The sequence below is a fragment of the Pangasianodon hypophthalmus genome, chromosome 26 (assembly GCF_027358585.1).
Source record: "Pangasianodon hypophthalmus isolate fPanHyp1 chromosome 26, fPanHyp1.pri, whole genome shotgun sequence".
Lineage (NCBI taxonomy): Eukaryota > Metazoa > Chordata > Actinopteri > Siluriformes > Pangasiidae > Pangasianodon > Pangasianodon hypophthalmus.
In genome coordinates, this window is record NC_069735.1 from 18117910 (window position 1) to 18134468 (window position 16559).

General features: G+C 35.8%; 2 protein-coding genes across 3 annotated transcripts; both read right to left on the reverse strand.

The window, feature by feature from the left end:
• Positions 1 to 1178: 1178 nt before the first annotated feature.
• Positions 1179 to 7921, reverse strand: LOC113526761 (polymeric immunoglobulin receptor-like). Of its 2 annotated transcripts, none has more exons than XM_026914087.3 (8): positions 7576 to 7921; positions 7104 to 7415; positions 6438 to 6764; positions 6184 to 6240; positions 5918 to 5971; positions 5142 to 5237; positions 4958 to 4992; positions 1179 to 2912 (listed from the first exon to the last, which is right to left on the reverse strand). In XM_026914087.3, exons 1-8 carry the CDS (start codon positions 7616 to 7618, stop codon positions 2628 to 2630), a joined length of 1209 nt encoding a protein of 402 aa, XP_026769888.3. In that variant the 5' UTR covers positions 7619 to 7921; the 3' UTR covers positions 1179 to 2627. The 2 variants fall into 2 exon arrangements, with proteins under 2 accessions (XP_026769888.3, XP_026769887.3); XM_026914086.3 differs by having other exon boundaries at positions 5142 to 5240.
• Positions 7922 to 9699: 1778 nt separating this feature from the next.
• LOC113526483 (CMRF35-like molecule 8) lies at positions 9700 to 14884 on the reverse strand. Its single transcript, XM_026913552.3, has 7 exons — positions 14770 to 14884; positions 13788 to 14114; positions 12512 to 12844; positions 11326 to 11451; positions 11130 to 11216; positions 10142 to 10173; positions 9700 to 10064 (listed from the first exon to the last, which is right to left on the reverse strand). The coding sequence occupies exons 1-7, from the start codon at positions 14807 to 14809 to the stop codon at positions 9864 to 9866; spliced, it is 1146 nt and encodes a 381-aa protein (XP_026769353.3). The 5' UTR covers positions 14810 to 14884; the 3' UTR covers positions 9700 to 9863.
• Between the last annotated feature and the right edge of the window lie 1675 nt (positions 14885 to 16559).

Here is a 16559-nt window from a genome sequence, read left to right on the forward strand (position 1 = left end):
TATAAACCCGACTGCAGGTACGTAGCGGAAGAGATGCGGAGTGATTCTCTTTGTTAACTAAAGAGGGTTAATTCTGTCAGATGATTACACGTGCTCTCAGGCAGTTGTGTTGAAATACCGTAACTCCAGCTTTATTGTGGCTTACTGAGTCAGGAGCTGCTTTTGTTTTTAGTAGCTCTTATTGTTAAGCCAGTTTATATCATTTGTTTACATTTTTGTATTAAAAACAGTTTAATAAAGCTATGTGCAATAGGCTAATCTATTCCACGTTTACGTAAAGTTTAAAGGATTAAAAGGTCAAGGGTGATACAGATTTTAAGAAGTAATGAGTAATGCAGTTACTTTTCAAACAGAGTAATTAGTTAATAATTTAAATACAATGTTGACGATGTAATTAGTAATTAATCACTTAACTTAACACTCGACGCAGTGCATTACACCAAAGAACGTGAGTGATGAAGAAATCCAGCAATGCACAGATGGACAAAGGACACATTCAGGTATGAATTATGAATTGGGCTGGTGTGAAAAAAGGTAAGGGTTTTTTTTTTTTTTTTTTTTTTTTTATTTGTGTTGCCGATGGTGCAGTTGTCATCAGACTTATTCCAATTACTGCCATAAAGTCATAAAAAATAGCAGGATTATGCACTTAGCAAGAAGAAGACGACAAATTTGAAACAGCACAACAAATTTGTATATTATACCAAAATCAGAATATTATACCAACCACGAAACACAACTCCAAGCCATCAATCAACTTTAAGGTTAAAGCTTGTTCTCAACTTTTTAATTTTGTGGGTACGTCCTTTACACATAACATCAGCAGTGACTCCACCAGCAGCAGCAGCTGATTTCTTTTTGTTTAAAACAGTTCCCTGCATTTTGTCCTTAGCCAAACACACACACAAAAAAAAAAACTACCTGTATACATTTGCTTTATTTTGTCATAGCTTATTGTTTAGTAAAAGTTAGCATATGCTCACTACGAAGCCTATAATGTAATGATGTAGAATTTTTTAATTTATGTATGATTGAGCCAGAAACAGCATCACTCTAGTCAGTGGCTGTTGAAAATTAATTACTTGCATGTAATTGTACTTTTAGGACACATTTTTCATTTTATTACTTGATTAAAAATATGTAAAAAGTACAAAAAAAAATACAACAGTTATCTTTTTTTAGATTTAGCAACTCCATGGTTGGTTGTTTAGCCAAACGATTTGAGGAAATGTGTGTTTTGACAGATTAAATACAGAAAATGAAGTGTTAAACACTGCAATGTGAATTTTATCTTCAATTCCATAAAACTTCCACACTTCTCTCTCCACACGGAGACGATGCTGCTGTGTTTTAAACATACAGGAAATTGTTAATTGGATTTAACAATCATGTGTAAGAGTTAATGCCAAAAAAAAAGAGAATATTCTTTGAATAATTTTAAGTGGATACAGTTTTTATTAATTAGTTGGAAAAAAAAAAAGCTAAATCCTTTAAAAACAGTAGACTGCAGTTGAATTTTGAAAGATGGTGAAAAGAAATCTGCAGAAAGAACAAACATTTCTACTTGGTTGTAATATGCACATAATTATTTTATTTATTTATTTATTTTTAAAGAGGAGCAGAAACATTTTAGTACGCATGTTAAACAAAGCAAAAAAATTCTAATACAGAAACTACAAATCTAAGTAGTCTTAGGGCTTTATATATAAACATGTTTAGCTATTAAAATGTACAATATTGCTCAGCAGAAAATTTGTTGCAGTTATCGGTGGGAGATCTCAAGTTCAAATCTCGATGATACCACAGCCATCGGTGGCCAGACGTTCAAGAGAACAGAACCTGCTGTGCTCGCAGAGTGTGAGGGATGGTGTTACTTCCTCCCCTGACAGTCAGAGTGGCACTGACCAATCGCATGTATCTTTGAGCTCATGTATGTGCAAGAGTTGTTCAGCTGCCATGAGCAGCAGCTGGAAAAGGTGCAGTGGCTTCACATGTCTTGGAGGAAGCACATGGTAGCCTTCACCGTTCAGGGTTGGTAGCTGTTGTGTGATGAGGAAGAGCTAGCTACCAGTGGGAGAAAATCTGCAATCTGTTTTTTTTTTTTTTTTTTTTTTTTGTGGTGTGTGTTCTATGAAACTGCCTCGGTGTTGAGCCTGAAAATCACAAGTGATCTGTGATTGATTAAGGAAACTAATAATTGAATATAATAATCCACTTCAAGAATTTTTCTTAAACATAAAGACGTATTGCCTTTACTCATCTTCTGTCTTCTGATGTCTCAGTATAAATTTACCCAGTTTAGACCAGTTTACTTTTTTTTTTTTTTTTTTTTTTTTGTTAAACTAAACATTTACTGTTATTTTTTTGACAACTAGTATTTGGGCTGAATGTCTGGCAAATATCAAATTATGAGCCAGCTGAGTTGAATTTACATCCCACTGCCTGGACAAGTACAGAACGTATGTGCAGATTTTGATTATAACAGGATACAAAGGTTTACATGGCTGCCATTTTTCTACCTAATACCAAAAGATTAATCACCATTTTGTTGGAATAAAACTTCATTTGTGAATATGTGACTGATTTTTACTCTGAGCTCTCATTCAGATTATTAAAAGAATATGAAGCTATGGTGAAACATGGTTAGCGTTACAGTGGACTAAATCTGATGAACTGGAACTGAACTGGAAGTTGCAGTAAACCGAGTCCAGTTGTTTTAGGGTCTGGTAGACTGACTCTGGTTGGTTGGTGTTGGGGTCTAGACTCTGGTAGACTGACTCTGGTTGGTTGGTGTTGGGGTCTAGACTCTGGTAGACTGAATCTGATTGGTTGGTGTTGGGATTTAGGTTTTGGTAGACTGGACGCATTATGATGTTCTGAATCTGTGATGGATTATTTTCATAATCAGCCGTCTGAAATAAAGAGATGAAGAGATCATAGAAAACTCATTCCATCAAAATTAAAGCAGACAATGGTATTTTGAAGTAAAACCATTAGACCTGCATCTAATAATGGATAAACGACATTGTTTGTGATCATGGGACAAGCACAAAATAAGGCATAAAATTCTCAGTGAATTTATAATTTATGGGGGATCAGAGTGATGTCCCCGGCCGAGCAGGGGGGCGGAGTGACCTCTCCAGTTGAGTGGGGAGGAAGAGAGACAACAAGAGCCCCGATCTGGGCTTGTGCTGCCTCTCCTCACCATTTTTTCAGGGATACCATTGCAGTGGTAATACTGCAATTGCTGGTCAGTTTTTCAAGCTGCTGCTGGTGCTGTTTGAGAAGAAGGACCTGCGTGGCCAACTCCTGCCTTAGCACCCCCAATTCAATTCAGTTTTATTTGTATTGTGCTTTTAACAATGGACATTGTCACAAAGCAGCTTTACAGCAATAAATACATTCAGGATATAAATTGAAAATGTATTAATTTATCCCTAATGAGCAAGGCAGAGGTGACGGTGGTGAGGAAAAACTCCCTGAGACGATATGAGGAAGAAACCTTGAGAGGAACCAGACTCAAAAGGGAACCATCCTCATCTGGGTGATAACGGATAGTGCAATTATAAATAATTCCCTTCTGTAACTGTGTACTATATGGTCAAAGCGTGCAATTGTGTAACCAGGGTGCCCACTGGTGAACGTGACATTGAGTTTGCGTGAATACATTATCAGGAGGTGTGGATTCTAAATAAGAACTGTGCATGTGCATTTTTGTAAAGACACATGCACGTTAGATTTTGCTTTCAGGTTCAACACTGAGTTGAGTGGTAGATACAAACTGGAGGGCATCTTGTCTCTCTTCTCACATTATTATTGATATTTTAGTGGTACTGTCACAAATGGAGAGACACCGCATTTAATTGGCTCCAGGGCTACTGCTAGAGTTTGTCTATGGAGATTGAATTGCTGTATATCTGATTCTTTGTACCTAATAGCAATGGTTGTATCCAAACCAACTAGTTAGGAGTATCCACATACTTTTAGGCATTTACTAAAATCACTGCGACACTGGATTTTAACTGCCACAGCCCCTGTTGTGCAGCACCACCCACATCATTTCTGCCCGCAAAATCAAACCAACAACTTCACGCCAGTACGAAAATAGGGCCCATACAATTATTGAAATTTGTATTTTAACAACAGAAGATGAATCAGTGAGAGGGATTGCAAAGATTGTTGCTACACATTTAGTTTCTGTGCTGCTCTCTACTACACAACTCTAGTCATGAGTCCCCACTCGGTTCCTTCATAGGTTGGATCAGGTGTGTTTGGAGTGGGGGAAAACTTCAGACTTTTCAGAGCAATGGAACTGGAGGACTGTCACCACTGTTTTGAACTCAACGATGTTAACTGATACCGCCTGGAAGCCCCACTTCCTTCCCCCATCTAATGTGCCCTTGCTTTCTGTCAAGGGAAGTGAAGAATTTCTTGAGTCCAATAATATGAAATAAAGTCTATTCATGTGTTTTGACTTAGGTAACATTAGACAAAAATGTAGGTAAGATTAGTTAACTATATTTATTATGAACGCCACTGAAATATTTCAGCTAAGACTGGTTGAAAAAATCACTTTTAGTTTTTGTCCAAAATAGAAAAAAGTTGATGAAAAAATCTAAAAAAAGAAAAAGAAAAAAAAACTTGATCTAAAAAAGACTAAAGCTTACAGCAGAAGTGTCTAATCAAACTGCAAATAATTTTGATGGTCATGAACATTAGAAAGTGATTAAATATGCTGTTTTTCTTTTTCCTTCATCGGTCAGTGTGCAATCATTTTCAAACACTTTTAGCAGCAGAACACCTTCATTACTATTTTTTTAAAATGGCAAATCATGAGCAGGGAAAAAAAATCAATATTGCACAAGCCAAACGGAAACAGTTAATGTTAATGACTAACGAATGGTTGTGTGACATTTTGCCCTTTATCCTTATTTTAGTACAGCAGATCGACACTCACCATGTTATTTGTTTGCTGGCTTATAGAGGCAGAATCTGCAAAAAGAAGGAAAATATCAGCCGTACAGGGAGATTTTAGACAGAGAAGTGTGTGTGTGTGTGTGTGTGTGTGTGTGTGTGTGTGTGTGTGTGTGTGTGTGTGTGTGTGTTATCAGGCTAGTGTTTTGTTCTTAAAGAAACAGTACCTTGTGACTTGTTGCTTTTCAACTTGTAGATGAGTACAAATACTCCCAGCAGCAGCACAGTCACACAGACACACATGGTGATGATGAGTGAGGAACCTGCTGATGACATTTGTGTACAACATTCATCTTAAAGCAATGAAATCATCACATTATTACAGAGATGTGTTACAAGACCGATGCATTAATAATATTTCAGATACTTCATGTATTTTTACACAGATGAGCTAAACCACAATATAACCTGTCATAGAGCAACTTGATCTTGCCTACAAATACAAAAGCAGTTTGCTAGTGAAGGCATTGTGTTGCTGTTGAGAGAGTACCTAAAGGATGTTCTCTATTAAAAGTCACACATTTTCTAACTTTTATTATGTTTTGCTGCTATTTAAAGTTCTTTTAACAATGGACATTGTCACGATATGAGGAAGAAACCTTGAGAGGAACCCATCCTCATCTGGGTGACACATTCATTTAACCTTCATTCAGGTTTGGCAAACAGATTAATAGTTGTGAAAGCTAATTTAATCAATATTTCAACCTGCTCTCGCCCAAAAATCTGCACATGTGATTTCTGCATAGTGTTGTATTTTTTTTTTTTCCAGTTGCACACTTAAGATGTCTGAGCTACAGAAATCCACATTTCTATAGAGATAAAATTCACATTTAGTATAGTGTGAAGTACATCTGTTACTTAATCAAATTCCATTGTTTACCATTTAAAATGTTTCTAATTTCTAAGCATATACATTGCTAATGTGTGTATTGTGAAGTCTTACCAGGCTGAAGTGCATCTGACGTATCTGGATTCTCTGTTGTGTCACTTGTTACTTCTGTTTACGTGCACCATAATGTAAAATCATGTTCACATATTAATGGAACAAAGAAAAACACAAATAAGTAATAATATTGACTGTGGTTTCCTCTGAACTTTAAACTGGTGAAAGAAAAATCCCTGACATAAAGCCTGTCCTCATCCAGACCCATAACAGATGATGAATTACTTTGTTGATTTTAATAATTCACTGCAGCATGGTAGTCTTACCAGGCTGAGTTGTGTCTGATGTGCCATCTGGATTCTCTGTTGTGTCTTGTGGTACTTCTGTTTACGTGCATCATAACGTTTACCCATGTTCATATAGAAATGAAAATACAAATAAGTCATAATGAAGGGTGACTGTAACCCTTGTAGTGCCCCAGTTCCCACACCTATTCCTTCAAACATTCTTATTTACTGAGTTGCTGTTTCAATCATCTCAATAGCTGCAATAGTATCAATGATAGTCAAAAAATTCTTACCAATGACTTGGAGCTGAATTGCTGTGAAGAGCGAGTGATAATTAACGGCAGTCCCTTCATTATCAACTGCACAGAAATAAACTCCTCCATCATCTTCTCTCACATCATTGATGTTCACACTGAAAACTTTATTCCTCCCATCATCAGAAATGGAGAATCTGCCATCCGGTTCTCTTCCACTAGTGAGGATCACTTCATTTACACTGAGACCGTCCAGTTTAAAGAAGGACTTAGTGTTTGTTATAAACTCCCTTGGATAGGAACAGCTGATCGTCACAGTCTGTCCCAAATAACCTGTTACTGTTCTTGTCCCGCTACAACATGGATCTGTCAATCACACACACTGAATTAGTGTAGAATTATTTATCTCACAGCTATCATGAGTTCAGCTTTTAACTAAATGTAGATTATAGTTTATGTGCTTTATGTGCACAAAGAAAAGGTAAACATCACTGTGATTATATACTAGAAGCAAAATGAACAGGGTTGCATTTGAAATTTATTACACATCACCCGATTTTATATTTCTGTTTATATTTTTCCAGGCAAAATCTCTACATCAAAGATTATTTTAGATCAGCTGAACCTGCTGGTTTTATACTGGATTACATTTTTAAAAAAATTATGGCTAAAGTAGCAAATGTCAAAGATGCTAAAATTTCTCACCACTGTTCACTTTCAGGTTAATGTTATGATTCCCTGCCAGTCCAAACTCTCCAATCTGATATATTCCAGTATCCTGTAAACTCAGGTTTCTGAATATCAGTGTGAATAATCCACTGGAGCCAAACAGAGTAAATCTGTCCTTATGAACCCCTGTGAGCAGCTGACTGCCCTGAGCTGTTATCAGAGGTTCGCGCACTGTTTGTGTTTTAAATTTGCAAAAATATACAGTAGACTTGATATTAATTGGGTGTTTGAAATCAATTATGATATAACCTCCAGGGTAACCAATCACATCAGAGCAGTGCACTGGACCTGCAAATCAAAATGAAAAGATTTCAGTCATCTTTCTGATGATAAACATTTCCAAATTCTCTCACTACTACAGTTCAGCTTTAAACTAACTGCAGCATAAAATCGTAACGGTTCCTCCTACTCTACTCTGTAGTTTGTTATTTAAAATAGAATAACTGACCTGAGATCAGGTGGAAGGTGAGGATGATGAGGAGGATCTTCATTCTGAACTCAACTAAAGCTTCATTGATGTTCACAAAAACTCCAATCCACTATTAAGAGACTTGTTTAAAAAAAAAAAAGGAGTAAATATGAATCTTTGTAATCCTCTGTAATATATATTCTACGCTATGTGTCTCTCCCTCCAGTTCTCTTGGGTTTGGTCATTTCCTCTTTCTGTGGTATGTTTCCAAGTTGCTCAACCTCACAATCCCTCCTACTGAAAATGATGAAACACCGTCTGCTCTCAGCTGATCAATTAAGAGAAAAATAATCAAACAATATCACTTAAAACCCTGGAAAACACACTCTCTCTCTCTCTCTCTCTCTCTCTCTCTCTGTCTCTCTCTCTCTCTGTCTGTCTGTCTCTCTCTCTCACTCACTCTCTCTCTCTCTCTCTCTCTCTCTCTCTCTCTCTCTCTCTTTTTCTTTGATTTGGTTGTGCAAATCTGACAGTTCTGTGGTTTTTCACGGGTATGTTATTCACACAATCTTCTGTTTGGTCAGTTCCTCTTTTCCACATATGTGGATGCAAGTTTTTTTTAAATTATTATTATTATTTGTATCAAAGATGCTCTATCTGAAAGGTCTGCCATCAGCACCAATGGCCAAATACCTACAGAATCAAAATAAAAGTACATTGTGAGTTAAATACGTCTGGAAATATGACTACAATATCCGATAATATACTGCCATTGGTGCCAGATTTACTGGTAGCACATTTTGTTTATTTATTTATTTATTTGGTCAAATAAGATTTGTGATAATGATAAACCACTTTTGCACTACAATCAGTGCTTACATTCCAGATTTTGAATAAAAATTATATATATATATATATATATATATATATATATATATATATATATATATATATTCCAAAGATAGCATGCTCTGCCTGAAACCATTTTACTGTGACATGTTAATTTACTGACAGGTCACGTAAACTGCAGTTTAAACCAAACTGTTCACAGCAGCTTGAGAAAAATAATTGGCCATGTCCAAAATGTTTATAGCACTTTTTATGTATGTACACCTTTTTAGCAACTATCTCTAACAACTCTTTTATTTATATTCATAAAAGTTATAACCAGTAATACTCTACATCACTGCAGGTAGTGGAGGTTAATTGGTGTACACTTTTCTTGGTTTTCAGGCAGGAGCTTTTTATACTTCGAACTGATAACACTTTCTTGTGAGTATGCTGTCACATGATCACAGATATCAAAATTTACACCAAAAACCAACAAGCTGAACTCTTGTGATAAAAAGAGAAATGAAAAAATAACATGTATGCATAGCTTTGCAGAAGAAAACAGACTGCGAAAGGCTATATGGTGGTTATTTGTATAAATTCATACTTATATACTGAAGAAGCTGTGAGAGAGGTTCTCACAAAAATAACTGCTAAATAAGCTATTAATAATTTGGTAGGAACATATAAATTGCTTCATGATTTCACTTAATTTTTTTTTTTTCTTTCTTTTTTCTTTTTTATACAGGATGTTAGGATGTTGATGTCGGATAAAAATTAATGTTATATTTAACAGGAACATCTTTTTTCTTCAGCCACAGAGTGGCGCTATGACCCAGTAAAACATAACTCCAGTGTGATTTCTGTTGAAGGTGGTGAGCAATAGAAGGTGAAAAAAGCCAAAATATCTGTTTCCCTCTAGTGGCTGGTTGTAGAATAATTTTGAAACCTTTCCATACCAATTTTAATTTCAATGAAACAAATCAAAATATTTTTTCAAAACATTTTTTCATATATGATCTACATTGTCACACACGCAATTTCAGGGCATGACCTGGTGAAATGCACCTTCACATCTTTTGCACATGTGGTCACATATTACTCATGTAATCACATGTGAAAACTATATGATAATTTTTCCTTTAGGAATGAAGACAGTTTTTTTTTTTTTTTTATCAGTAGCTCATACAAGATTAGTTTATTAAAAGTCTAACAATGCAACAATCTAGCAATCTCAAAGGCAGACACAGCTAGTACTCTACATTTAATAACATCTCAAATAGATTAAAAACAAAGAATGAAGAAGGAATGAAGAACTATCTATACCCAGTGACGTTAACAGTAGCATTGTCACACTCGTCCTTGTAGATCACTGTTAGAGCTGCATCATTAGAACTGGTATCAAAACTCACTGCTGCGTATGTTGGACTTTCACCAGATTTCACACCCAGCAGCAGAGCAGCACTGACTGAGGCGTCAGAGAGAATTTTGCGTAACTAAGCCGTGGAGCAGACATACTGATCAGGAGCAAGTGATGGTAGTTGTGCTGTAGCATAAACAGTATGTGAAAAATCTGAGGGAATTGTGGGTAGTCGAGTGTTGACATAATCAGGATGTGAAGAATCAGCAGGGATTGTGGGTAATTGAACAGTGGAGGAAAGTGTGTTAGGAAGGCGTCTGGTGCCAGCAGAGGGAACCTGAGAGCACAGATATTAAGGTATTGAGCATTGTCTATTCTTGTAGTGAACTCATTTAAAACACAATCATAACTCACCTCATGGATGGTTCTTGGAATTGGGACCATTCCTGTTTAAAAAAGAGATGTTACTATGGAATTATTAGTAATTAATTACAAGCAATACAGACAAATCCCTGCATATCGTGTTTCCAGTTCCATGAACACATGTACACATGGCATCTTTGAAAACAATTACAACTTTTTTGACATGAATTATTGTATGTGGTAAAGGTTTGCGCAAAACTGTTTTTTTTTTTGTTTTTTTTCTTCATCCCATTCCCACACGATGTTGCCGATTTAGCAGCACTGTCACTTGATTTGGTGACTTTAGACCGAGGGTGTCACATATTACACTTATCCAATGTCGAGTGGGTTGGACCCAAAAAAATCAGTTTAAATGTGTTCATTTATCAACATTTGTCTGAACGTGCAAACAGATTGAATATATATCACCCACAAAAGACATAAACATTCCCAAATTATTTGATCAGATTAAGGTTTTTCAGTGTCTTGCATAAGTAGTCACCCCCCTTGAACTTTTTAGCATTTTGTAGCCTTACATCCTGGAAGTGAAATGGATTTGGAATTGGGATTACTGTCAGATTGTTAGTGTGCTTATGAAGAATTTAATATCTTTAGCACATTTTGTCAGTAGCTGAATTTACAGCTTTGAGTTTATCGCTCTATGTTGCCTCCTAGTGGAATAACAGAACTATGTTTTCAAATCTTTAAATTCAATTATGGTCCATAAGATGAATTTAATCTGGATCATGGATTCTAATTTCATATAGAGGGTGGAGAAGAAGCTGAATCATCAACTACTTGATTCTAGACATATTTGTATCCTTTCTCGATTTTAAGCAGCTTTTGATTAGAGTGTGTAAAAAAAGATATATATTAACTAAGGACATATGTGTGATATATATGTGGATAGAGAACTGGTCCTAAATCAGTCCTAGATAATTGAACATTGTTAGAAACTTGTTCATGGTGTGTGGAGTGTGAGATTTTTGAGATTTATTACTCCTGCAGAAAGTCACGGTGAGAAATGAGATCAGAAGAACCAGAAGCACTGGCAGAATTACAGACATGATGATGAAACCTGGAGTTCCTGGAAGAGAAACACAGCATCGAGTCATTGAAACAATCATTGAGTCAGTCACGTTTACATACTGAATACTCCGATCTGTGTGACGCGTGATGCAGGTTTAAACGTTCACCAGTCAGAAGAGAAGATGGCGTAGGATGAGATGTTGGGAGAAGTAGATATGTGCTTGTTGATGATGTTGATGATGATGATGATGATGACAAGGATGAAGGTCGCTTTGAAACTGGAACACTTGGATCTAATATAGAAAAGCATATTATTGAGAAAAATGACCGATATGACAAAAATATTATATCACGATACTTGAAGACATTTGTACAATACATGTATGCATTATTGTTAACAAACTGTAGCAAAAAAAGCTTTTATGATACTTTTATTTAATTAAAATAAATCATTTAACACTGAAAAGGGGAACTTGTGTAATTAGATTTTAATATTTTACAATTTTAATGATTTATTCAAAAACATTTATACTATTGTCCTGTTTACACTTTGTAGTTGCTCGGTAAACTTGATGAGTCTTTTTTTTTTTTTTGGTTTTTGGTTTGTTTGTTTGTTTTGTTTTGTCTTATTAACTCCAAAAGAGAGAAAAATGAGAGGCTGGTGAGGGAACAACTGTTTAAAGCTGCTATAACGTAAGTGAGAACAGGAAATAACTTGCTTCGCTGAACATTCTACAACATTAAATGTAACTATAAATGAATAAAAAGTTTGTTAAAACTGTTTTAGATATGCTGGTGTAGAAAAATAATCCACTTCAGGGTGATAACAGTAACTCTTCATGTTGGGCTGCATCACACTACTTTAGTGTTGATTATTTTCTTATAACAGCACACTGGTTTTATTCCATACTTTAAAAATGCTTAAAAAAATATTGCAATACCACAGTATCTCAGAAAACAAAACTGTTAACTGTTTGATAAACAGCTTGCTAGAGTATGTATTATGTGGTTTCTTTTTTAAAAACAAAATTGCATTTCAGAGGAGCTGATCATTTAAAAATTCACACACAGAGATAGCTAAACCACTCACCATAAAGAAAATAAGGTTATTCAGATTCCTTTCAGTTCCTCATTTAAAAGCTATTGATAGATCTGATAAGTCACATGGACTGGGGAGCGTACTGAACCATGTGCAGAACAGGGAAATGGGTTGATCTTGGCCATAAACTGATATACACCACCAGATAATGCTCTATACTAAATATCAGTTATGTAAATCTGTGGTAAGGTGATTCACTTTTGCAGCCATGTTTGTAAGCATTTATTTCTTCAGTTTTGCTCGCACACACTCACCGGTAATCGCTATGTTGATGCGTGTGATGTAGACCTTGTATCCATGTTCAGATTCCCCGGTTGCTTCTACTCCACACCAGTATTCACCCGAGTTCTGCTCGCTCACACGCTTCATGCTGACAGTGAACACTTGCTTTGCTTGATCATCGTGCTGAGAGATTTTCTGTTCTTTCACAGCTTCTCTACCATCTTTTTTATAAGTACAAACACCATTGTGCAACATCTTGCAGAAAAACTTGGGCTCACGCCTGTAGGAGTTTGGGTATCTACAGTTGATGTTTATATCTCCTCCTACACGGCCAGTCTTACTGATGGCCTTCTCATAGGAGAGATCTGTGGATCAAAACAGAACAATCAGAACAGCTTATATACACTAATGTAGTTCTGTCATATTGTAACAATATGCTATTCTGAGGGAAATGTGTAATAAACCAATCAATACACTGTTTAAGAGCTTATTAAACTGATGAAGCAACAAGCTAACACGAAATCTAAATTGCCTTATGAATGTAACATTTAGCTTCAACATTAATTATGGTTAATAATGCTTAAGCTGAGGGAACTTCCACCCTGAAACACATTAAATGTGTTTTACATTGAAATATCTGTGATGAAATATTCGTGATTCCAGTGTTAGTTTGTTAGGTGGTGATGTATTTTCGTTATTTCCTGAGAAGTATCTCAAATGTAAAATAAGGGATAACAGTTAGGTTCTGCTTAACTTACTCTTGCTCACTATTTACCAGCAACACTGAACATTATATTAATGAGAAATCCAGTGGCGAAGTAGTGCAGACATTGGTGCAAAAGCTGGACTTAAAGTCCCAGAATGCAATGGAGCTATACGACGAGTTTCGGCAAATACTTGAAGGGATGAGCATGATGGCAGTATTAATGGCAGTATTAGCATGAAAGCTGAAGCTTTGGAAGCTGATCTGTTTGATTGATTGTACAGGTGAGGAGGTGAGAGAGCTGGACAGACTAAAGGACTAAAGATCTCTCTTTAGGTAGAGATGAAGTTAGGGCTAAATCCCACTGCACCACTATCAGCAAGTATTCAAACGGCATTCTGGGTAAAGTAGGAAACCGTTAACCAAAGTAAATATATGTCAAAATGTAAACTAAGAATTTCATTACAATATAAATCTTGGATGCCACTGAAGATCATGTTAATTATAAAGATTAATATGCAGGGTGGGGTTTTCCTTAGAGGTTGATCTATCAGGAAGTTTACAGCATAGTTCTTCTGCTAAACGGAAGATTAACATCTTCTCACCTTCTGTGACTTTCAGGTTCACTACTATGGAGGTGGACATTGGATCAGAGCCAGCAACAGCACATCTGTATATTCCAGTGTCCTCCACGGTCAGCTCTCTGATCAACACTCTGAAGATTCCCTCACTTCTGCGGTCTTGAATCGAGAACTTGCCCTTATGGGTCCATTCCGTGTGTGCTTCTGTGTTTATTTGATCCAAACACCTCTGCTGTGTTCCTATCTTACAGAAGGATTTTATTTTGTTTTTGTGTACATCTTCATAGCTGCACTCGATGTTGATTCCTCCCCCTGTGTAGGCAGTCACTGTTCTATTGGCCAAAGTCCTCACTAAGAACAAGTTCAAAACATAAACAAAATGCACATCAACATAAATGACTAGTATTATTTTGCACTTTGGTGGGAGTTTGTACTAGTAATAAGAGTAGAATTTTTAGCTTCTAAACCGAGCAAAGTTAGCAATATTTTTACCAGTGCTTGTTTTATTTTAGCTGAATATGTCTGAAATTCACTGATTCATTTATTTTGATCATGGTCAGGGTGGTGGTGGACCCAGAGCCCATCATTCATACATAGGGGCAATTTATCTTAGCCAGTCGACCTACCAGCATTTTTTTTGGGAGGTTGGAGGAAACTGGAGAACCTTGTGGAACCCCACACAGACAGATGGAGAACATTGGAAACTCCACACAGACAGTACCCTGAGCTCAGAAGAGACCTTGGGACCCTGGAGCTGTGAGTTGCCAATGCTATCTACTGCACCACCACCCCAGCACAAATTATTCCATGAAGTCTTGCTCTATCTTCTAATTTAAAGTAGTAATAAAATTATTAGCATTGTATTTTATCATTTCTTTTTATAAAAATAATTTAAATAATTAAAAATTTTGTTCCCTAATAAAAAAAAAAAACAACCAGCCAGACAAACAAGACAAAGACACTACTGCTGATAGTGAGGATAAATATTATTAGATGAATTCCTTACCTGTGATCAGGCAGAGGATGAAGATGTGGAGGATCTTCATAATGAATTTATAAATATATTAAAGGAGCTGTTATTTTATAAGTCATCACTGTGCACAACTGCCTCTGTCACTGGGCTATCTTCATTTACATCTTGAGCAAGAAGTGATGAAATGCCCACTTCCTCTTTTTGAGTCAGTGGAAAATAGCTACAAATAGTAGTACAGTATTATGTACAGTATAGTATAATATAGTATAGTATAGTATAGGATAGTATCAAATTCCTGCCTGTGAGCATTTTTCCAGAATGAACTGTTAGTGAGGTGATACACATGCTCATACTGATGAACCACTTGTGCAATTATTATTTTTGTTTGCACTCACTCATGATATTTTATAATAGACTCGTCATTTAAACCACAGCAACACTGACCAGGAAATGGAGGAATAAATGGACTCCCTCTACTAATTTGTTGGCTCCTGCATAGTCCTTGAAGCAATTTGTGGGCCCAAGCACCAAGGGATCAGCAAAGTCTATTTCTTTTTATAAAATGTTATTATGCCGCATCACTGAATGCATGTGATCTTTGAGCCACATCATAAGATGTACAGTGGAACCTGACTTCCAGAAGGTGTATGAGTTAATTAATGCTGTTGGCAACAATTTCTTGACTGAAAACTTTTCATTCTCTTTGAGCGGCAGGTTGTAATGTATGATCAACAGTGGAATTATGCTACACTTCCTGTGTGAGTGTAATTACATATTAATTTATTGAGTCACCATGGCAACCCGTTCAAGATAGCAACATTTCCTTTGCAATTTATAGATATCATGGATATCTTAACATCATGCAAACTGGGATTGAATCTGATGAAGCCACTAGGAGGAGTATTTAAAGGCTTGAAGTTTACAAAACTACATAATTGACTGTTTCACTTGTCGATTTCACATTTTTTACCCAATCCTGGAAAAAATAACTTTTATCACAGATGATGAAAATATTTTTGTCAGGATTATGAAATTCATTAACAAAACAAACAGTCAATTATTTTAGTATACTAATGCAGAGTTCCTGTAGAGTGCAGTAATAAATTAGAAAACAAATTAACTTGTGTGTAAAAATATGTATAAAATTATAAGATATTGTGATCTTATGGTAATGAGCAAAAGAAATTAAAATCTTAATGCCATTAAGATAATAACCTGCTACAGGATTCAGCCTGTGTTAAATTGAGCCAAAATAACTGTGTTATTAAAACTTTTACATTGTAATTCCCCATAAGTGAGATGTCCAGAGCCAGTGGACAAAACCATGGCATGTTACACAAATTATTATTATTTTTTAATATTATTATTATTTTATTATTTTATTAATATTTCGAGTAGCATTTTAAGTGACACTTCACTGTTGGTATGGACTGTTCAATAACATAAATCAGTGATGGAAGAACCTTTCTGAAGAAGTCTTTCTGAAGTTTTAATCCAATATAAAAATTTAATTGAAACCAGTCTCTTTGAAAAATGATTCAGGTCAAATGGTGACACCTTCAGGTGAACTGTATAGCATAATTGTATACACAGAAAAATGTATAATATATACATAGAATTTGCAGTTTTATTTCATTTTGTGTATTTATATTTCTGTTCTGTCAGTGCAATACCTATCAATCCTCAAACCAAACATTTTCAAGTAGTGTAGTACCTGTAAGCAAAAACTGATAGCCAGTCATTGCACAGAAAGCAGGAATTTGTCCGTTCCCAACAAACTGATTACGATTAGCTAACCTAATCCCACAAAGTTTGGGTCCTCA

Coding starts and splice junctions, on each gene's coding strand:
- LOC113526761 (XM_026914086.3), bottom strand. CDS start 7,618: ATGAAGATCCTCCTCATCATCCTCACCTTCCACCTGATCTCAG. Junction 6,241..6,437: donor AATTCAGCTCCAAGTCATTG/GTAAGAATTTTT, acceptor GCACGTAAACAG/AAGTACCACAAGACACAACA. Junction 2,913..4,957: donor GCCAGCAAACAAATAACATG/GTGAGTGTCGAT, acceptor TCTTTATTTCAG/ACGGCTGATTATGAAAATAA.
- LOC113526483 (XM_026913552.3), bottom strand. CDS start 14,809: ATGAAGATCCTCCACATCTTCATCCTCTGCCTGATCACAG. Junction 11,452..12,511: donor CATCAACATAGCGATTACCG/GTGAGTGTGTGC, acceptor TTTCTATATTAG/ATCCAAGTGTTCCAGTTTCA. Junction 10,174..11,129: donor CACCGTGACTTTCTGCAGGA/GTAATAAATCTC, acceptor TTTTTTAAACAG/GAATGGTCCCAATTCCAAGA.